The sequence below is a fragment of the Carassius auratus genome, unplaced genomic scaffold (assembly GCF_003368295.1).
Source record: "Carassius auratus strain Wakin unplaced genomic scaffold, ASM336829v1 scaf_tig00017214, whole genome shotgun sequence".
Classification (NCBI taxonomy): domain Eukaryota; kingdom Metazoa; phylum Chordata; class Actinopteri; order Cypriniformes; family Cyprinidae; genus Carassius; species Carassius auratus.
In genome coordinates, this window is record NW_020524754.1 from 44,076 (window position 1) to 67,666 (window position 23,591).

The window sequence follows — 23,591 nt, forward strand, 5'->3', positions numbered from 1 at the left end:
GCCGAGCTCGCCCTACCTGCATGGGCTCGTGATCGTAGGTGGGGCTGACCACGTCTCCGCCACTGAATCGCCCGTCCGCCGGGCCCCTGGATGGGGTGTTGAACAGCCCCCTCCTCTCCATCCGAGTAAGGCGGGCATCCACCCGTAACGCTAGATCAATGAGTCCATTAAGAGAGGGGGGCAGATCCAGGGCGTAGATCTCCCTCTGGACGCGGTCAGCCAGCCCATGCAGGAACATGTCCCACTGCGCCTCTTCTTTCCAATGGCACTCCGCCGCCAGGGTTCTGAATTCGATAGAGAAGTCTGAGACGGACCTCTCCCTCTGGCGTAACTCCGCCAGCCTCCTGGCCGCCTCCCGTCCTGCGACGGCCCGATCGAAGACCCGCCTCATCTCCTCGGAGAGCGCCAGGAACGAGTCGCAGCATGGGTCCTGGTTCTCCCACACCGCCGTCCCCCATAGTGCCGCCCTCCCAGAGAGTAAGGTGAGCACAAAGGCCACTTTCGCCCTCTCGTTGGCGAATGTCCTGGGTTGCAGGGCAAAATGCATATCACAGCGGGTTAGAAATGCTCTACAAAAGCTGGGCTCACCCGAGTATGCTTCCGGGATAGGAAGACGCGGTTCCGGCTGGGAGGTGGTCACTGGTGGTACCGGGAGAGCGGGCGGTGTGGGTGGCGCAGTGGGCGCTCGAAGAAGATGGAACTGCTGGGTGAGCTCGGACACCTGCGTTACCAAGGCTTGGACCGCGCGACCAGTGTCGTTAAGAGTCCTCTCCTGGGAGTCCATCCTCCGAACACTGGCGCTGAGAAATTCCTCCAGAGATGAAGCTTGAGTACTCGCTGCCTCCATGATGGTCTGATCGTTCTGTAACGGCGCTAATGGAGGACAGGAGACAAATGCAAGTACGAGTAAGTTTATTAGAAGTATGATGATGATGAAAGGTCGGAGAGTAACGCAGGAACCACGGTGGCAGCACAGACTGGTGGGTTGAGACGTGGGGTGCGTTGAACGACGATGACAGCGGTGATAATCCAAGAGTGGTGAGTGTATTCCAAGCGTGACTACAGGATCCGAACAGAACTGCGACAAGGCAAGGCAGGAACAACACGAACACGACATCAAACACCAGGATCTACAAACAACGATCAGACAAACAGGAAACGAAAGACAGGGTGTTAAATAGTCTGTGGGAACTAGCCGCACCTGCTGCTGATCAGCGATCAGCGACCACACCCACATGAAACAATCAACATGACGTAACCTGACTACAGCTGGAGACGGTGCATTCACGAACCGTGACAGATGTGTGTGAGAGAAGAGTGCAGGATGTGAGAGATGGCATCATCAGTGGATCTGTTTGGGCGATAAGCAAACTGAAGAGGGTCCAAAGTATCCGGGATGGAGGAGCAGATGACGTTTTTAACCAGTCCCTCAAAGACCTTCATGACTATTGATGTGAGGGCAACTGGACGATAGTCATTCAGACAAGAGGGTTTATTGTTTTTAGGCACAGGGATGATGACCGATTTTTTGAACGAGGTGGGAACCACCGATGTAGCAAGAGACTCGTTAAAAATGGATGTAAACAAACTAGCGAGCTGATCAGCGCAGGACCGCAGAACACGGCCAGAAATCCCATCAGGTCCAGCTGCTTTCCTTACATTCACTCGCTTTAGTGCCCTCCTAACCTCGTCCTCCGACACGGTGATCGCATGATGATTGCTGCTTCCTGACGCGCTGATCGGCAGACCCACACTGCTTCGATTGCTTTCAAAGCGGCCGTAGAAAGTGTTTAGCTCGTCAGCCAGCGACGGATCTGCTCTCACCTCTGCAGAGGATTTATTTCCAAAATCACAGATGGTCCTTAGTCCTTGCCACATGCGTCGGGAGTCATTTAGCTGGAAATGTGACTATGCGTTCCCTGTATCTGTGTTTGGCGGCTCTTACTGCGCGCCGGAGAGCATAGCACGATGCTTTGTACTCGCTCATGTTTCCCGATAGAAGACCGGCGTTGTAAGCAGCAGTGCGTTTGTTTACTGCTGCACGGATTGATCTGTCCACCCATGGTTTCTGATTAGAGAATGTCCTTATAGTTATTGTATCTGTAGCTTGTTCGGCTAGCGTGTTTACAAAGCTTAACGCTACATCCGTGAACTCGCTGACGTCAGATTAACTTGCGCGAAACATTTCCCAGTCTACGTCATGAGCGTCAAGAGCCTCCTGTAACGTTGCTTCTGATTGGTCGGACCATCGCGTCACCACCCTCTGCATTCTTAAACAGAGTGTAGCAATGATCCAGTGTATTCTGTCCTCTGACTGGACAGGATACATGTTGATAAAAATTAGGCATGACTTGCCTGAGTTTGGCTTTGTTAAAGTCCCCGGCAATGATAATAGCAGCGTCAGGATGTTTGTTGATGTTGCCGCTGAGCGCATCGTGAAGCTCAGACAAAGCCAAGCCAGTGTCTGCTTGTGGAGGGATGTAAACAGCAGTTATGATGATCGATGAAAACTCCCGAAGCAGATAGAATGGGCGGCAAAAAATGGATAAATGTTCCAGATGAGGCTAGCAGGAGCGCGACAGAGTGGAGATATTCCTGGGGTCACACCATTTCTTGTTAATCATGAAACAAACTCCTCCGCCTTTGGATTTGCCGGCCTCGGCTGTCCTGTCCATCCGTAAAACAGAGAAGTTTTCAGACGGCGTTACAGCAGCGTCCGGGACCAAGGGCGTGAGCCACGTTTCAGACAAACAAAGGATGTTACAGTCCCTAATGTCCCGTTGGAAACTTATCCTGGCTCTAAGATCGTCCATCTTATTCTCCAGAGACTGGACATTGGCGAGCAAAATGCTCGGTAAAGGAGGGCTGTGTGCTCTTTTCCTCAGTCTGTTGCAAATCCCAGCACGTTTCCCGCGGTGTTTCTTGTTCCGTCGCCTCGGGTGGTTATTCAGGTGGCCATTGTTCATCTCGGCGTTCCGGAGAATCTCAGATGGCCACGATGGGTTGGAGGATAAAGTGTCCTGAAACAGGTCAGTGAAGCGGTGTCCAATGTCCAAAAGTGTTTCCTTTTCGTATATGATCAGTGCAGAGGTAATGTGTGTAAAAAGAGAAAGCAAAAGTAGGTAAAAAAGTAAATAAAAACATAATCTAAGCGGAGCGACCTGGATGGCGACCGGACTCGGCGGCGCCATCTTGAGAAGATTTTATCTTAGGTTGTTTAGCTTTAAAAGGAGCAATAGAATCTAAGATATTAGAACAAACTGTGTAAAAGAGAGAAATCAAAACATCAGGCCCATAGGATGCCTTTTCAGCATGTAAGATAGATTTTTCAACAGCATTAGCTAGATAGTTATCATTAAACTGAGAAACAGTCAGTGAATTAATAAAACGATAATAAAAATCAGCAGGATTATTCACAGTAGCAGAGATAACAGCAGGAACCTTAAAAAGAATGGGTTTGTGATCAGAAAATGAAGCATCATCAATGACAACATCAACTACAGAGGAACCATGTGACATTATAAGGTCAAGTGTGTGACCAAGAATATGAGTTGCTTGATTTATATGTTGAGAAAAACCGAACGAGTCTAAGATATTACAAAACTCTGCAACCAAAGGACGCCCTGGGCAGCAAAGATGTATATTAAAATCACCCAGAAACAACATTCGATCATACAACGGGGAAACAGAAGTTAAAAATTCAGAAAACTCACTGGTAAAATTACTTCCAACATTAGGTGGCCTATAGATGAGAGCACAGAACAGCAGAGATGAATAAGACTGTAATACCACACACTGTACTTAAAATGATAAAAAAGTTTGAACAGAAACTGATTGAATATTAAGTGACTGTTTAAAAACCATTGCAACCCCACCACCTCTACCAGCAGATCTTGGGGTACTAATAAAACAGCAGTTCGGTGGGCAAAGTTCTTCAAAAGGTGACAACTCACCAGTGTTTGGAATAACAGCATTTAAAAGAACGGCGTTAGGTAACGACGTTATTTTTTCAGTAACGGGGTAATATAACTAATTACTTTTCCCGTCGTTACAACGCGGTTAACGTTACTGAACGTTAAATGCGGTGCGTTACTATGCATTGATTTAATAAACTATGCAATCCGAACGCACCCCTGGCTCAGCGAGTGAGCAGGTGGGTTAATAACGAGATAAGCGAATATGATTGGCTAAGGCAGAGTCATGTGTTTCATGGTAGACAATCAGAGCCAGTGTTTTTACACACATGCCGGCGGCGTCAAACACACACACTCAACAGCTACACAGAGATTCGCAGCAGCAGAAATGGCGAGTCACGAGCAATCTGATGAAAAATTGGTATTTTCAAGGTGGAGATATAAGCACTACTTCAAATTCATTGTGGTCAAAGGCAAGAACGTGCATGTAATGTGTACATGTAATGTGTGACACACATCTACAAAGCTAGTGGCCAAAAACACTTTTCTTACAAAGATAATACTTGAAGTGCAGGATAAAACTCTTGCTGTCTGTTGACGTGCAATAAATATCGAAAGTTATGTACGACCACCTGTCTGTTCTACTCATTTAAACTGACTTGTGAAAACTGCAAAAATTCTCTAACATATAGTGTCTTTTTTTTTTACAGTAACGCAAATAGTTACTTTCCCTGGTAACGAGTTACTTTTATTATAGAGTAATTCAGTTACTAACTCAGTTACTTTTTGGAACAAGTTGTGAGTAACTATAACTAATTACTTTTTTAAAGTAACGTTCCCAACAGTGCAACTCACCAGCACTGACCCAAGTCTCAGTCAAGCACAAAATGTCCAGATCCCAACGGATAAAAAAAGTCACGTAAAATGAAAGTTTTATTGCAAACAGATCTAGCGTTCACTAAGGCCATATTCAAAGGAGGCTGTGTTGACAAGTTCAGATCCAGATGTTGAACCAAGTTCAGTTGGCAAAGATTTCAACATAGACAACCACTACATAATCAACCAATCGTCCAGCATCGTGCCATGTGAGAAGGTGAGATCTACAAAGAACGATCAAAGGAATGCAAATACACGTACATGTATACTGTTAACAAACTATCTGACACCCCCGCACTGCTGGAGGTGGGGTGTAGATTCATGTAAACGTGTCATGACGCTCCCGTGTATCCCCTAAACAAAACAACAATGAAATGAAGAAGTTTAGGCAAACTAGGTGTGAGACGGGCACCAATGGTCAGATTATAGACAAAAGAATAATGATTAGCAGCAGTTCAGAGTCAAGTATCATGTTTGCAATACAAAAGAACCATTCCATAATCAGTCCTTTATGAGATGTGTGAATGTCTCACAGTCTAAAACTTTAGCATGATGTGGGAAAAAAAATATTGGAATCAGTTTGTTGCTTTATTTTATTAGCGTTCATTTACATTATTAAACTGGATAAATTGTTTTGATAAAAACAAAGGTTTATTATCGTATGTTCGTTTGGCATTTTATTTACTGTATACCCTTTAAATTAGTTTATTGAAAGAACAACAGCAGCAGTATGGTGTAACATTTATTTGAAACTTGTATTTGGTGCTTGCTACCTTATATCTTTACTCTTTCCTTTCATTCTTTTGATGGCTTTGGAAAACTTGTCTCGGATGTTTCTCTGCTTCACTTTTTGCATAACTCCGGGTCGTCCACACCAAGCTTCATTGCTATTTCTTTCTAGGAATTAATTATGTTGTTTGTTGTTGGCGTCACTTCCTGTTTGCCGTCATTTCCTGTTTGTTGTTGGCGCCCGTACTGCGTTGAGCTCCGTCACTATATTCTTTTTATCTACTATTTTTATCTTAAAAATCAATTTTAAACACCATTTCCGTTTATATAACTTGTGAAGCTCCTGCAACCCATCCTGAACACCTCTCCAATCAAGCACTCTCACCATTATCACCTCCTGCATCCCCCCTCTCCCCCACACCTGCAATTCAGATCAGCGAGGATGCGGTGCGCCAGGTCTTCCGGAAGCAGAAAAGGAAAAAAGCACCAGGCCCAGATTGTGTTACACCAGCCTGTCTGAAATCCTGTGCTGACCAGCTGGCCCCCATCTTCACACAGATCTTCAACAGATTGCTGGAGCTGTGCGAAGTCCCTTCATGCTTCAAACGTTCCACCATCATCCCCATCCCTAAGAAACCCAAAATTTCAGGACTAAATGACTACAGGCCTGTGTCTCTAACGTCTGTAGTCATGAAGTCATTTGAGAAACTGGTGCTGGCCCAACTGAAGGACATCACTGGACCCTTGCTGGATCCTCTTCAGTTTGCCTACAGAGCAAACAGGTCTGTGGACGATGCAGTAAACATTGGACTGCATTATGTTCTGCAACACCTAGACAGACCGGGGACTTATGTGAGGATCCTGTTTGTGGACTTCAGCTCGGCCTTCAACACGATCATTCCAAACCTCCTCCTGCCCAAACTAAATCAGCTCTCCGTGCCCACCTCCATCTGTCAGTGGATCAACAGCTTCCTGACAGACAGGCAGCAGCTACTGAGGCTGGGAAAATACACATCCAGCACCCCTACAATCAGCACCGGAGCTCCCCAGGGCTGCGTTCTCTCCCCACTGCTCTTCTCCCTGTACACCAACGATTGCACATCTAAGGACCCCTCTGTCAAGCTCCTGAAGTTTGCAGACGACACCACACTCATCGGCCTCATTCAGGACAGTGACGAGTCTGCTTACAGACAGGAGGTAAAAGAGCTGGCTGTCTGGTGCAGTCTCAACAACCTGGAGCTGAACACGCTCAAAACAGTGGAGATGATCGTGGACTTCAGGAGAAAGCCCCCTGCACTCCCCCCACTCACCATCATGAACAGCACTGTGACTGCAGTGGATTCATTCAGGTTCCTGGGAACCACTATCTCTCAGGACCTGAAGTGGGACATTCACATTGACTCCAATGTAAAAAAAGGCCCAGCAGAGGTTGTGCTTCCTTCGCCAGCTGAGGAAGTTTAACCTGCCACAGGAGCTGCTGAAACAGTTCTACTCCACCATCATTGAATCCATCCTCTGCACTTCAGTAACTGTCTGGTTCAGCTCAGCTTCTAAATCTGACCTCAGAAGACTACAGAGGGTAGTCCGGACTGCTGAGAGAATCATTGGTACAACCCTCCCTTCTATTCAAGAACTGTACTTATCCAGAGTGAGAAAAAGGGCTGTCAAAATCACTCTGGACCCCTCACATCCAGCACACTCCCCTCTTTGAACTGTTGCCATCTGGTCGACAGCTGATAATAACTGCGAACACACTACACTTTATATTTATATACACATACACCTTATTTATCTAACACACATACTTAGTGTACACTTAAATCTTTGCACATAATATACATGTACATACATAACTGCATTTTGTAAATATACCTGACTACAATTGCCAATTTGTATATTGTCATTCACTATCTACTTATTTGTATTTTTTATTCTTTCATTATGTGTTTTATGTTCTGTCGCAAATTCCTCGTATATGTAAACATACCTGGCAATAAAGCTCATTCTGATTCTGATTCCGATTCTGATTCTGAATATATCCTCTATTGTATTCTACAACAAAAACAATCAGAGCGCCTCGTTATCACTAGTTTTATTTTGATCTCCCGGGTCCACTATTAGCTTATAGCCCGTTAGCATCAGCGGCGTGGTTGCTGCTAACTGCGCTTACATTGCTAATACTCTATTCACACACATTACCACTGCTGTACTCACTGTTACTTGCTTTAATGGCGGATTAATGTCTACCATGGATTGCAGGCGAGGACACGTTCGAGTGATCAGCGTACAAGTGTGAGTGAATTATATATTAAATTATTAATAACATTAATAATGTTCATCATCTGGCTGACTACGGTTTGTATAAATTTTTCTACAAATCAGTGTTAATTTTGACACAAAATTTTAATTTAGTTTTAGTCTTAGTCTTTTGACTATAATTCAATAATTCAATTTTTAGTTTTAGTCAAGTTTTAGTCATCTAATTTGTTTTAATTTTAGTCTTATTTTAGTCGACTAAAATTGCTTGGTATTACATTTCTGAAATTTAAACAGCATTGTGAACTGAGAGGGGATCCATGTTAACTGCATACACTCCTGAGTAATGGTTGCATATTATTAACACACAAGTAATTCTTTAACTGGTCAAATAACCCAGCACACAACAATGTATGCAGCTCAAACTATTTGTAATTTGAGCTACTCGCTAATAATCAGACAGCCTAACTGTCATTAAGTTGATCCAAATTTCACAAAAAGCTCATGGACGTAATTATAATGTAAGTCAGACATCAGACAGAGTTGCGGTTTTTGCCTCTACTGAGGAAGGTTCATTCACCTGTTTTGAGACATTTTGCTCAATTTTTTAAAAATGTTTTTTAAATCTGATCTCAAGTGACTTTTCCTTCTGATTTAAAGATGTAAATATAACAATTTGTGTTTCCTGTTAGCTAAATCTCACATACATCTCTAAACCTCTTTTCTTTACTCTGAGTTGATCTAAACAAGTATATGAAAACGATCCAAAGTTCTTCAACGCTCGTGATGTTCTTAAACTTTGTTACAACTCTTGAGTGAACCCGTTCAAACGCTTAGAGCGCACAGCAGGGAACTGAACGAATCATTCAAACTGATTCACGAACCAATTCACTGGTTTGCCAACTGGTCTGATCAAGCTTTTGAACAGAATTGACTCAAAAGAATCATTCACAAATGAGCATCGCTCATTGCCCAGAGAAAAGTAGACGATGCTTTTGGAATAAACTGAAGCATTTATAACTTCTATTACCTTAAGGTAAAGTAACGAGAAGAGCGTAACGAACGAAGTAACGAAGTAAAAGTACATTTTTTTTTACTAGAAATGTACTTAAGTAAAAGTACCCATTTTTTAAATATACTCCAAAAGTATTAGTTACCCATAAAATGTACTTAAGTAAATGTAATGAAGTAAATGTAACTTGTTACTACCAACCTCTGTACATAATAATATAAAAAGAAATCTGCAAAAAGAAAAAAAAATATTTACAAACCTGCTTGACTTGATTTACATTATGCAATCCAATCGGAGCACTTCGAAACGTAAGGGTTCAACTGATTCAGATTTTCAAAAAAATTCAGTTTCAGCCATTTCTACATGTGCTTTTTAAAATCATCATAGGCGATGTTGAAATTTGAAAATGAACAGCTCTTTTGATTCAGGCCCGTATGCATAAACCGTCTCAGAAATGATCTTAAGAATAGCCTTAAGCTTTGACTTAAGTGTCAAAATTCTTCGTAAAAGCAGGACTTTTCTAGCAGGATACTTTTATAAAGAAGCTAAAAGCAACTTTCAGTAAAGTCTAAGACTGACTCTTAAGTGTTGACTGAGGTGACACTTAAACGGAGGGTGAAATGCTATTTCATGCATACTGAGTTTTTTACACTGTTAAAGAATTGGATTCCCATGCTAAACATGGACAAAGTTTCAAAAATTAAGTTGTACGTTTGAAGGAGTATTTCTGTTCCAAAAATACTCATTCCGGTTTGTCACAAGTTTCGGAAAGTTTTTTTCAAGTATGGCTCTGTGTGACATTAGATGGAGCGGAATTTCCTTATATGGGTCCTAGGGCACGTCTGCCGGAAGAGCGCGCGCTCCCGTAGAGCAGAGCACTGAGAGCAGAGGCATTCAGTGATCAGAGCGAGAGCGTCATGAAATGTCACAAAAGAAGTGTATTTTTGGTTGCCAGGGCAAGACAACCCTGCACAGATGAATTCTTTAAGGGACCAGTGGATGGAGTTTATTTTTACAGAGCATCAACGGAGTTGTGCAAGTGTTTGTGTTTGTTCCCTGCATTTCGTAGATGCTTGTTTTACAAACATGGCCCAGTTTGACGACGGATTTGCGTATCATTTATTTCTTGAGGATGATGCAATCCCAACGAAAAAGGGCCACGATCGTGTGTTGGAACCGCAGGCGGTGAGTAAAACTGCTTCAAATATCTCTGCCTTCTTGTTAGTGCGTCCGCCTCCCATGCCGAGACCCGGGTTCGAGCCCCGCTCGGAGCGAGTCGTTGCTGCTGCTGCTCTCGTTCAGTTTCAGCCTTGGGATCTGATTCTGGATCATAAATATACGCTGAATCTGACTGTAAGCCATGGTTTGTTTTGGTTGGTTTTTTCCTCACGGTGTCACAGCTTTCAAACGCTCTCAACGCAAAAGCCTACTCGCGCTCGTGATTCTTTAGCTCCGCCCACACGCCACGCCTCCAGTCGGTCGTGTTTTTCCAGGAAAAATCGGTACAGACTATCTTTCTCTTATGAATATAATAAAACTAAAGACTTTTTGGAGTTACAACCTGACATTATTCAAATGTACCAAGCAAGCAGCTCTTTTGCCTTTTGTCAGGAATTAGTAATTTATACATGTTTTAACATAATTTATACATGGCTAACGTAACAGGCCACTTGGAAGTTTGAACAAAGAAATAAAATAAGTCCTCTGTAACATCGTAATATCTCTGCTGAGGTCAGCAGACACTGATGCTCGGGTTTGTTCTGATCAGAGCTCGTGAGCGGAGATCGCATTTCCCGATCCGCTCGCTCATTCCGTGGGATCTTCCTCAACCCAGAATGGCCTGCTGGTTTGAAAATATGCAAGGAGTCATTTTATTGTTTAGTAATAAACTGGTGTTTTCTGTGTTGCTGCAAAGATGAAATTGACGATGCGGACTCGCCATGAACGCCAGAGAGAAATGCACATTTCATATGGATTACATCAGAGTAGCCCGTTTATTTTGGTTTGAATATTTTCGTTTAAAAGAAGACATTTCAAGCTGTCTGTAATATATCTCAAATCTTATCGCACAAGGCAGATAAGAGGGTGACATCTAGTGGAGAAGATTTTTAATTAGATTAAAGCTAATCTTGCGTTCAATGTCTGTGGAAATAAATATGGAAAAAATAGATTCATGGCCTTTGAGAATCGATTTTGAATCGACCACATTTTAAAAAACGATTAATCGAAAAATCGATTTTTTAACCCAGCCCTAGTTGTTATCTTGAGCTATTTTGATTCTACATGTCTGGGTGTTAATTGAGAAGAGACAGCATATGGGTTATAATGATCTGGGCTTTAATGAGAGATTTGATATATTTGGAACTATGCATTCAACTGAGCCTAGGCAGTAAAATCTAAATATTGGTGATCATAGGATTAGTAATTATAGGACGTTCTGACCTCCCAAAATGTGGAAGTTAAACTGAACCACAAGGCACATCTGGGTATTTTTATATGGACCACAGACATATGACCAATATCTCATATCTATTTGAGACATGACTTCGGCTTAGATCACAAGACCTAAGGGGCTAAAAGAGGTGTAGACACCCTCCCTTCTCAGTTCAGTTCAGTCTAGTCTATACTAGCTGACCATCTCATCTTTTCTTTTTCTTGTATTCCGGGCTCACTTGAATACTTTGACTCTTACAGGTTTATTTAACTCAGATACTTTGACTTTTGGATACTTTGGATTTGATATTTTAACTTTTGACTTTTGAGATACTAGGTATTCTTATATACCACTGAAGGAGACGACTGAGTGGATGCCGCTGATCATATCCTTTCTTCAATATATATATATTATCTCATTAATATTGTGTAATTTAGTGTTGTCAAAAGACCCCGGTACTTCGGTACCAAGTCGGTACTAAAAAAATGAAAATGTCACGGTACTAGGTTTCTGTAAGTACCGGTGGTACCGAGTACCCGCTCAACCCGGTTCTTGACACATACAGCGCTATGATTTCCGCGAAGCAGAAAACGCAGACGGAATTTCAAAATACAGTCATGAAAATGAAATTTACATTTTAATATGGACAGTCACGGAATATGTCAAAGTGAGCATAAATTAATCAAATCAATTCTCCATACGGACCAGTATCTGTAAATGTTAAGCTGCAAAAGTTGGTTGAAATCTGAATCATGCATGTTCTGCGCGTCTCTGTGTGAATGAATGAAAGGCAGAGAGATGTGTGGGTTTGTTTACTACATAGACTGAAGCGTGTGACGCTTGCAGTAATTTCAGCATCTGCCATCTCAATGAGGACATTAATACATAAACAACAACACCGGAACTGTTCTGCGTCACTTCCTAAGCATTTTACCATTGCATTTGAGTAAAACCAGTGTCAATTTAAAGGTTTATTCACGGCAACCCCTCAAAACAGCCTCTACATTGCGAGTAAATCACTCGCATATGTGAATACATTTTACTCTGGGCGACTAAATTATGTCTATTGTTAGCCATTGGCGAATCAATTCTTAGATTTTACTCGCCAGTGTGTGTTCGAGGCTATTATAAGATTGCATGGCGCAGATATATTTTCACTCGCTGAACACTGACTGAGCGCTTCAGAGTTCTCTCTCCATCAAGCGATCTGTACTTTTAAATTCATCTCAATGGACGCACAGTACACCTGTATTTGTCTCTTTACTGTCTATGATATTTGCCAAACTGTAATCTCTTTGTGAAGGTGCACGACTCGCCGTTGCTTTGCTGATAGCTCCGTTTCTCACACATGCAAAGAGAGAGAGAGCGAGAGTCTTACCACGCTGAATCGACATGCTACATGTAAACTATATTCTTTGTTGTCTTCTCCTGAGTTCATTTAGAATTATTCATATTTTTCGAACAAGCAGTAGATATGCCGGTTTCTCCGGTAGTGGGCGGAGCTAATTCGCAAATGGTAATTTCATTGGCTGGCGCTCATCTATAACCATCCCTGTTTTGATTTCAGCAAATCAGTTTGACCGAACGCAGACAACATGATTAATATTCATGAACCAGCAGCTCATCAATCCATAGTGCATTGTATACTGTTAGTATGGTAGTAGAATTAGTAGTAGTATTATCTTTTAATAATAATTAATATGATCTATTACATTTTATTACATTTTATCATTTTTTTTATACAGAAACCCTCAATGACCAAAAATATCTTAAGCATCACCACCAGTCTTAAGTTCAGTTAAAATGACAAATATGCATTCATTAAAAGCTAATTTTTACATAAAGGCATTGTGCTATAAATATTACTATTATTTAGTAAAATGTATGTGATACTGCTACTACTGTTAATTAAAAATTAAATCACACAATATTTCTTCCATGTTTTAATTTTAATAGCAAATCCCCTTTATTTAACAAAAATTAAAATGTTTAAAATTCATAAATTAAAAGACAAATTAAATTTGGGTGAAACTTGTTTACTGTTTTTCATAATTATATTATATTAATATATTTAATTAAATTGCTATATTACACAATTGTAAATAAGTATAAAGAATGGCATTGGTTTTATTTATTTTTTGTGATGGCATAGTTATTATTTTTTTAATTAGCATATTTTTGTGTTTTGCTTTGGTACCGAAATTGGTACCAAAAACCGTGGATTTTCACTGGTATCGGTACTGAATACTAAAATTTTGGTACTGTGACAACACTAGTTTAATTATTAATCAAGTGTTGATCAGTATTTAATAGGGCTGTGAATCTTTGGCAAGGCAGCGATTCGATTACGATTCATAGGTTTTCGATTCGATTCAAGAACAATTTTTTGCAAAATTAGAACGATTCAATTTGATTCGATTCACAATTAAATTTGATTCGAGTATAACGATTCGATTCTGCATTCTTTAAGTGCATTCACGGGATTATTTAAATGCTTCTATTAAATTCTTTAAATGCTTAGACAGGGGGCAATTTATGGTTAGAGAACAGTAGCATTTACAGTAGCATTTATGGTTAGAGAACCATAGGTTAAAAAAAAAAAACTTTTGTCCATTGTTAAATGCTAGTTTAATGATGCGACATGGCATACGTAAAAATGTATGTAAGCCAAGTTTTTAAAAAAGATCTTAAAGAGTATTATGTATAAGCTAACATTTTGTCACACCAGGGGCGTAGCCATAATTTCAGAAGTGACAGAAATGTCAAATACAATCATTTTATGTATGTAGCCTATATAATAATAATAATAATTATTATTATTATTATTTACAAGGAATTATCTTCTTTTTTAATTACTTTAAATTAGCTGTAATAAATCAAATACACTGCTGGACAATAATCAATCATTTGTAATCGATATTTTTTTCCTAATGGCAATTTTATGATTATTTTATATACTAGGCTACATTTAATTAGCAATTATTTAAATTTTCTGCACAGAATAAGGTAGAAAATATTTTATAATCTGTTGATAATCTGCAAATGATAATTTGAATTCTCACATTTTATATTCTTTGAATAAATTTGCATACTAAAATTTGGATTGACTGACTTGGATTAAAATTTTATGCATCAAACAAAAACAAGAGAGGACCAACAATATATTAAAGGGATACTCCAACCCAAAATTAACATTTTGTCATTTGGTTTACTGCTAACTAGTAAAACACTCTGATAATATGACGAGTTGTACCTCAAAATAAATGTTAGATGGAAACATTGTGCATTATTATCAAGTTTGTAACTTATATAAACTAATATAAACACTCATTCAATAACTTCTGCAGTACAAACAAACCAATATCCTGGAGTAATTAATTTACTCAAACAGTACAATGACTGAACTGCTGTGAAGAGAGAACTGAAGATGAACACCGAGCCGAGCCAGATAACGAACAAAACGGCTCGGTGTTCATCTTCAGTTCTCTCTTCACAGCAGTTCAGTCAGTGTACTGTTTGAGTACATGAATTACTCCGGGATATTGGTTTGTTTGAACTCAGAGGGAGTGTCAGCCACATTAAAAAAAGTTAACGGCTTAAGTCATTTGTGGATTAATGCGTATTGGAGATGCGAACCGTTTAAAATGATTCAGTTCGATTTGGTGAACTGAATGATTCGTTCGCAAACCGGCTATATAGACTTTTTTGTTTTGAACTCTCTCACACAACAGTCACGGAAGAGAAGACAATGCTGAATAAAGTCGTCGTTTTTGCTATTTTTGGACCAAAATGTATTTTCAATGCTTCAAAAAATTCCAACCGACCCTCTTATATCACATGGACTACTTTGATGTTTTTCTTACCTTTCTGGACATGGACAGTAGACCGTACACACAGCTTCAATGGAGGGACTGAGAGCTCTCGGACTAAATCTAAAATATCTTAAACTGTGTTCCAAAGATAAAGCGAGGTTTTACGGGTTTGAAACAACATGAGGGTGAGTTATTAATTACATAATTTTGCTATCTGGGTGAACTAACCCTTTAAATAGGCGAAATGCCGTGAACAGTTAAAACAGTAAAAAAGAAAGCTTCGGCAGCTCTTTGTGCCTCATCAGGCGAAGACTTAAATAACAGCGCTTTGCACAAAGGTACGTTACCTGGCATTACGGACAGACTTTGATGTTAAACCTTCTCTCTTTCCAAAAAGCTCTCGGGTTAAGGAGTTCCAAGCGCCAAAAATCAGACTTGTGTGCCGGGGCATAAAACCGAGTCCTGAGAAGTTCCGCTCATAAACCCCGCCCCCTGCATGTAAACGAATGGAACCTCTCTTTCAAAAAAAGAAAGGGCGGCTGGCCCATAGACATATAAATACCTAGACGCCTCATTGGCCGCTTTGAGCCGCTATACGTCAACGCGTCCGCCATGTTAGTGAGGACAAGACTGCCTTAAAAAAACAAATCAAAGTAAACGGGGGAGCTGCGGTTTTTACTGAATAAAAACACGATAACGTTCACATTTATCAACCGATTTCAGAGGTTTCTGATCTACGTGCAGTTAAAAAAAAAAAAACTTTGCCTCCAGTTATTTAGTTAGGTTTGGAAAATTATTAATTGAAAGCTCACATTTGTCTCACTTGTTGATTTCGTTGATTTTTTTTGGTTTACAAATTTGTTAATTTAGTATAACTGTGACATATTCATGTAATGTAATTTAAATGTACATTAGATGATATATAGTTGTTTTATTGCTTTCTCTGTGTTCAGTCCTAACATTTTTTCTTTCTTTTTTTCCCTCCCTCTTTCTTGTGTCTCAGGTCAGAACACAGCTCATTCCCTTTGAAATACTGGGATAAAATCTAAATAATACATCTTTAAACACTAATAATTTACTATCGTTAAGAAAATTAATAAAACAAGTAAATACAAATCAAAAAGTGACACACTTGTAGTCTGCTTTTCATTTTGATAGCACTATAACCTACAGATGAACTCCACAACAAATAATAACATGTAACTGATGAGGCTATGGATCCAGTGAAAATGAAAATATCACTGATACAGTGCACAGTAGAAATATAGTAAAAGTGATATTTTATATTAAAAAGTATGTAGAACAACTTAAAGTGAATTATATGAAACGAGTACAACGGTACAATAACATACCAGTATGTGATATAATAGATTTATAATAGCATTAAATGATATGTAAAATATGAATAATACCATAATAAATAACTGAACAACTATAGGTTCAGTCAGAACATAGATTTCATTTTTAAACAGCATTTATATATATGTATGTTTCACGAAATTGATTCTGAATAATTCAGATTGCTTTCATTTATTTATTTCAAAATGTTTTGTGTGATGTTTTCCATTATTGATAGTTTTCATACTTAAGCTGTGAAAGGAACATTTTTAAGGGCTCAACACAACAGCTTTTATGATGCAGAAGCCACTTTAGTTTTTGATTCTGAATATATTATTCAGGTGTTTTGTTATTTATTTCAGAAATCCTTGTGATATATAATATTCAGTTTGTGCTGGTCTGACTTAAAAAACACTCAAAATAGTTTTTAAACACTCAAAATAGTGTTTAAAAATTACCTTCTGTTTTACTTTGTGTTTGTATATAGCCTGACTACGTCAGACTTCCTACTTCCGCTCAATTTCATTTCGCTTCTGTACTCAGCAAAAGTGAAATGTCTACGAAGCAAAGTGAAGTAGCAGAGTCTGGTATTACCAGGCTAGTTTGTATAGACCATAACGCATAAAAGCGCATTAACAGGAACATTAAAGAATGTTCTTTAAAAAAGTAACTAAACAGTAAAACAGTAATGCATTACTTTTTTGGTGTAAGTAATCAACAAAGTAATTGAGTTACTTTTTGTATTAAGTAACTACTGTAACTAGTTACTGATATGAATGTTTGAGTGTGAGTATGTGAGGTTTACCTTGCACAACAAAATCTCAAAGTATAGTTATGTTTATCACAGACCAGAATATGAGATGGTCCCCTCAAAAAACTTTATATTAATTAAAATTAATAATCATTATAACAACATCACACTGAGTTTATCATGATAATGCAGCTGGATTCACTATGAGTTCCTATGTTTTTCATTTATAGGCTATTAACATCATGTAGTTTTTGTGTAAAGACACACGCAGTACATTATCAGCATTAAACAGCCTGTGCAAAGCTTTTTAAAAGCAGTCTATAGTGAAAGATTATTTGTTTTTAATTAACTTTGGTTGGATGTATTTGGAATCAACTGTAGGCAACTGTACTTTGTTCACAATAGTGTGAAACAACTGGCCCATATAATCAGCCTCTTAGGTCAACATCAAGTCATTGAATGGGCTCTCCATGGGAGAGATCCTTTCAAGTCACCAAAAGGTTACACTATCATTGTCTCTCCATGGGGTGTTATTGTATTGTTTGTAGCACATTTGTTAACAGGTATAAAGGTCTGGTCTCACAGACAGTACCTTGGGTTAAGATTGTATGAAGGGCAGAACCTGATTTTACCAAAGCCCCTTTCACACTGCACGTCGGACCCGCAATATTCCCGTAACATTGCCTGGTCGCCCTCTGTGTGAAAGCAACCACGTCCCGGAATTGATTACCGAATCGAACCCGGGTCGGGGACATAGTAACATTGCGGTAATCGATCCGGAACGAGCGCTGTGTGAACAAAAGCCAGATCTAATTCGGTATCGAAGTGATGACGCGCGTTATCGCGCGACTCTTTTACCGGCTGTTTTGAAGGAAGATCAACATTCGCGACGAAAACATATGTGCAAACTGTAATGAAGCAGAGATCAGTTAGTTCCTCACTTTCCGCGCTGACGCAGAGATTGTTTGCTTGCTTCAGTTAAAGTATAACGTGCCTAGCGTTGTCGACTCGTACATTACACGTCACGCGCTGATGTCACGTGTCGTTACGGGATCTTCAGGGGTTGTGTGTGAAAGCACGCACATATACCGGGTCATCACTGGCAGTGTGAAAGTGCCAAATCTAGCGACCAGGGAACAATTACAGGAACACTTACCCCCTGTATTTGCCGGAATGGCAGTGTGAAAGGGGCTCAAGTGAGACATGTTCCTGGGACAACATCGTTGTTGACCCTGGAACAACATTGTGATTAACCAATCAGATTTGAAGAACCAGTTTATAGATTTTGTGAAGTTTACGCTTAAAATCAGTGTTTGGTGCTTGTACATCAGTGTCATTCATCTATCATATCCTCTGATTTTAGGGATTACTCATGGTTAAGGTTAGGTTTAGGTGTAGGGATTTGGTTAAGAATATATTTTTGGAGTAAAATGTTGTTCCAGGGTCAACAAAATATGTTGACCTAGGAACACATCAAACTTGGCAAAATCAGGACGTGCGTATGAAGGATGACATGCTAACATCACTGCTGAAGAACTGCTACACTGCTACCTTCAATAAATTCTTCTCCCCACAAGAACTTTGATCAAGCTTACTTATTTTATGTATTAGAGAAATCTAGTACATTGGCGAGCCACCCAAACTACTGCTCAGCCAGATACAGCAAAATCTAACAATTTGGCGGAGCCAGCCAGGAGAGACTGACAAGAAGAGAACTCACCAATTGCAACAAGAAGTGAACAAAAGAGTTTTGGAAATTCTACAGTTTTTGTGTTGAAGATCAACAGACCGCATCTGTGGACATAAGTTATTTGAATCAACTTGATCCTTTCTCAAAGATTCTAATTTGGTGAGTGAAACTATCAGCTCTCTAAAAGAACTTAAAAGAACACTTTTTCATAAGTAAGCAGATCATTTGATGTGTGTAGTGTAACCATAATAACCAGTGTAGCACTGTTTAAGAAATGTTTGGCTTAGGCCTTTCTCTTGAGTCTGTAGGAACCTTTTAAATGATTTAGTTAATTCTCCTGAGACTGTAGGAGCTATAGAAAAAGTGTTTATAGCTTGGTCCAGTCCTCTTGAGTCTATAAGAATCATTCAAGAAAGAGGTTTAGTCCGTTCTCCGTGAGACTGTAGGAGCCATAGATGTGTAATTATAGGCTTAATCCTGTTCTCTGGAGTCTGTAGGAATTGTTTAAGAAACAATTTAGTCCGTTCATCAAGAGACTGTAGTAGCAGAGGCTTGGTCCTTTCTCTTTATGTCTGTAGGAATTGTTTAAGAAACAATTTAGTCCGTTCATAAAGAGATTGTAGAAGCAGAGGCTTGGTCCGTTCTCTTTTTGTCTGTAGGAATTGTGTGAAAGAAACAATTTAGACCAGTAATCAAGAGACTGTAGAAGCAAGGGCTTGGTACTTTCTGTTTGTATCTGTAGGAATTGTTTAAGAAACAATTTAGTCCGTTCATAAAGAGATTGTAGAAGCAGAGGCTTGGTCCGTTCTCTTTTTGTCTGTAGGAATTGTGTGAAAGAAACAATTTAGACCAGTAATCAAGAGATTGTAGAAGCATAAGCTTGGTCCTTTCTCTTTTTGTTTGTAGGAATTGTGTAAAAAAAAAACAATTTAGTCCATTTCTCCAGAGACTGTAGGAGTCATAGATAGAATTGGGACTGATGTTGCTGCAAGAATTGGGAATTCTTGACTGGGTGCTAATTCAGTAGCCACTAATGTAGATTTAAATTAATGTTCAAACCGAATTAGAAGATGATGGCATAAAACCATGAAACTATAAGTTTGTTTGCCTTCCATAAAAATACAGGAAAAAAAAAATATATAATGTAAATTGTCTAAGGGACAAATTTGAAAAAGGCATTCAGCCTTCTGAGCTAGAACTCAATTCAGACATTAAACAAGGAAAATTAGCCTGAATGTAAATGTTTTGTTTTAAATGGAAGATTGAAAACTAAGCTGAGCTTTTAAACTAATGATTTGTCTGTGTAACTGAAAATGGTCAGTCTAACAGACTGCTGTGAATTTAAATCTGAATAAGTACCTTTAACAGTTCTAACACCTTTTGTTCTGTTTTCACACCTCTGAGGGCACTTTTCCTGTATTCGCCATGGCTGAGTCTGCACAAAACAAAGGCAATAGTCATGCATTGAGGCCAACAACAGAAAGACATGGAACAGAACCTCCAAATGTTACCATTGATCAGATGTTGGAGAATCTGAATGCATATCTGGACAAAAGGCTGGGACTGAGGAAGTGCCATGATGACATCTGCCAGAAGTACAGCATCAAGTACTCAGAGAGTGGACTATGGGCTTTGCCGGACATTAAAAGGGCTTATGGAAAGATGCAGCGCTTAAGGACATACACCAACAGAGATGGCTTGTCTGTAATTTTGCTCAAACAAATTCGACAGCATCTACAGAGATGTGAAACTGACAAATTACAACATGAGAAAAAAGCAGAGAAAGCAAAGGTTCGAGCACTGGCTGAACAATTACAGACTGTAAAGAAGGACAAAGAAAGACTGTTACATCAGAATGACAAGTTGTTAACTTTGCTCTCCAAACGACTGGAATCAAAAGCTTCAAGCAGCTCTGATAACAGTGATGCAGATATCAACACACATACTGAAATTACAAAGGACAAACTGAAGGTTAGACTTGCTCCTGTAATTATTAAGAACAGAAGAACTGAAACTGAAAATGAAGAGGAGTATGAGGAAGATGGTGAACGACGAACTCGCACAGTAAAAAAGGTAATAAAGAAATATGTTCCATACAGAACATACCAGCCAGCTACTCCAGAGCAAGTTGACAAATGGTCAAAAGAATTGCCAGATGTGTACAAGCAACCACGGAAAGTATGGCAATTTCTTCAACGCTTGCAGAAAATCTACAATTTACATCCACTGGACAGTGTGATGATTGTTAATGTGAACTTAAGAGACAATGACCAACAACGACTTACAGAAAGTGTTGAAAGAAGGATTGGTGAATCTCAAGAAAACATTGAAGCTGGATGGGAAGCGGTTCAAACCTTCTTATTTGAACTGAAACCTGCAGAGGTTAATTGGGCTAAAATTACCTCTTGTGTGCAGAAGACAGGAGAAAGTGTTGCAGAATTTGAAGAACGCTTCAGACAAACTTGGATGGAACATGCTGGTTTGAACAACAACATTGAAGAACTCTGTGAAGACACTAGCATCCCTTTTAAAACCATATTTGTGAATGGACTGAAACCTGAGGTTTCTAAAACTCTTAAAATCAGGTATGATGACTGGGACAGCACTGGAACAACATTTATGCAGATTGTAGAATGGTCAGCAAAGATTGAAAGAACACAGGAAGTCGATCTCAGAGTTTTACAATCCAAAACCTTGTCATACAACAACAGGACAATGGGATACGAAAAAAGTGAATATCAGAGACACTCGAGAGAAAACTCAGGAAAGATTTAGACATTGCAACGAGGAAGGACACTGGATTCGTGATTGTAAGCTGAGTTTGAGACAAAGTGATGACGACCACCTGTTGAAGAGGTTTCAGCAGTTGAGAGCCAAACAAAAACAGACTCTGCTAAATGCTGTGGAGCCACAGGGAAACTGAAGAACCTCTCTCTGCAGCACCAGCTAGTGACATCTTATCCAAAAGCTGATGGACTCCATGAAACCTCAACAACTGAAGCCACAGAGGATGTCCTAGTAGACAGTGCTGCTAAACAAGCCGTAAAGGAGAGAGGTAAACATGCAGCGGCATTAAGACAACTTCAGCAAAACTCACAAATTGTTCTACATAGTAAACAGATTCAAATTGAATTGGCCAGGAAACAATCATCATTGTTAATGGAAGATGTAAAAAAAACATGATGACAACCGATGCCTTAAGGAAAACCACAAGGAAAATGGACTATGCCCTTTTGAACATGTCACAGGCCGGCCCATGTCCACTGAAAATCTAACATCTGACAGCCTTGTCCAAACTGATGAAAGACTCAGTCTGGCAGTACACAATGCCAAGAATCAAGTTTTGGCACCTCCAAAAGGGAGCCATGGTTTAGTGCCCAACAAATGGGTAAAGATTAAAAAAACTGATGTGTCGCAACAAGAATACAGATGGGAAAGACCAATTGAGGATCTTTTAGTAACTGACACAGCAGTTAGGGCACAGGGAAACAATGAGTGGATTGATGTGAATTTGCCTAGAGATGAGGGATAGATGGCAGTAGTGTTTTTCAGAGTCCAAATATGGTGGGACTAGAGTTTTTAGGCTCTAGCTTGTCGCCTGAGGACGAAGACATGAACATTTCACCACTGATAAACACTGTAGTGTCCTGCCAACATTAAATAGGGACAGTTATATTGGTAATTAGGCATATTTTGTTTAAACTATTTCTTTGGAAAGATTTGTTTCCCTTTTCTCTGGTGTGATTGTAGGTGTCCCAGCGTTTCAGAGGATGAGCAAAGATATCCAACGCTTGGACCAAACTGCACTGGCCACCTAGATAAACATGCCTTAACATCTACAGAACACAACAACATTCGTCACTTCCACAAGATCGCAACATTAAAATAAAAAAAGAACTTAGGCATTAAAGATAATGCAAACCTCACCATGAACTCTTATTCTGTCATCTTAAGTAAGGGAGCCTGTATGCAGCATTCTGTATTCATGATTACTGAAAAGTATTGCAAGAAGGAACCTGTATACAGCATGTGTACATGACTACTAAAAATTATAACTGTTTTGTATGTTCTTTCTATTATGTGTGATCAAAAATGATCAAAGGGGGGATTGAAAGATTATTTGTTTTTAATTAACTTTGGTTGGATGTATTTGGAATCAACTGTAGGCAACTGTACTTTGTTCACAATAGTGTGAAACAACTGGCCCATATAATCAGCCTCTTAGGTCAACATCAAGTCATTGAATGGGCTCTCCATGGGAGAGATCCTTTCAAGTCATCAAAAGGTTACACTATCATTGTCTCTCCATGGGGTGTTATTGTATTGTTTGTAGCACATTTGTTAACAGGTATAAAGGTCTGTTCTCACAGACAGTACTTTGGGTTAAGATTGTATGAAGGATGACATGCTAACATCACTGCTGAAGAACTGCTACACTGCTACCTTCAATAAATTCTTCTCCCCACAAGAACTTTGATCAAGCTTACTTATTTTATGTATTAGAGAAATCTAGTACATTGGCGAGCCACCCAAACTACTGCTCAGCCAAATACAGCAAAATCTAACAAGTCTATAGTATTAGAATATGAGCTGGGTCATTCTGTCGATTCATTCAGGGCTGCTCTGGGTTTAGTACAAACACAACACTAGTCTAGGGAGGTATAGTATAGTCTTGTCTCTTGGAAATGTAGAGAACAGATTTCCTCAGCTTTCCTTAAGACTGTCCTTGTCCTGTTTGCAAATGGCTAAAAGGGAAGAAAAAAAGAATACATAGAATCA

The 23,591-nt window shown here is 39.6% G+C and overlaps 1 protein-coding gene and 1 long non-coding RNA gene across 6 annotated transcripts in view; one reads left to right on the forward strand and one right to left on the reverse strand.

Annotated features, from left to right (window-relative positions):
• Positions 1–15,583, reverse strand: part of LOC113075590 (zinc finger protein 664-like) — a 29,921-nt gene extending 14,338 nt beyond the window's left edge. For 4 of the 5 annotated variants that reach the window (XR_003280990.1, XM_026248270.1, XM_026248266.1 and 1 more), the window contains exon 1: positions 15,381–15,583. Coding sequence is in view for 1 of the 5 variants with exons in the window: in XM_026248270.1 (XP_026104055.1) it covers positions 15,381–15,387 (7 nt within the window). In the remaining 4 variants the exon portion in view is untranslated. Of the gene's footprint in view, positions 1–15,084; positions 15,147–15,380 lie in introns of those variants that run through there. The other variant, XM_026248269.1, reaches the window with a different exon arrangement.
• A 2,055-nt stretch (positions 15,584–17,638) lies between these two features.
• On the forward strand, positions 17,639–23,280 carry LOC113075592 (uncharacterized). Its single transcript, XR_003280991.1, has 2 exons — positions 17,639–17,693; positions 23,169–23,280. It is a non-coding gene; the product is annotated as an uncharacterized LOC113075592 (long non-coding RNA).
• Positions 23,281–23,591: the final 311 nt, after the last annotated feature.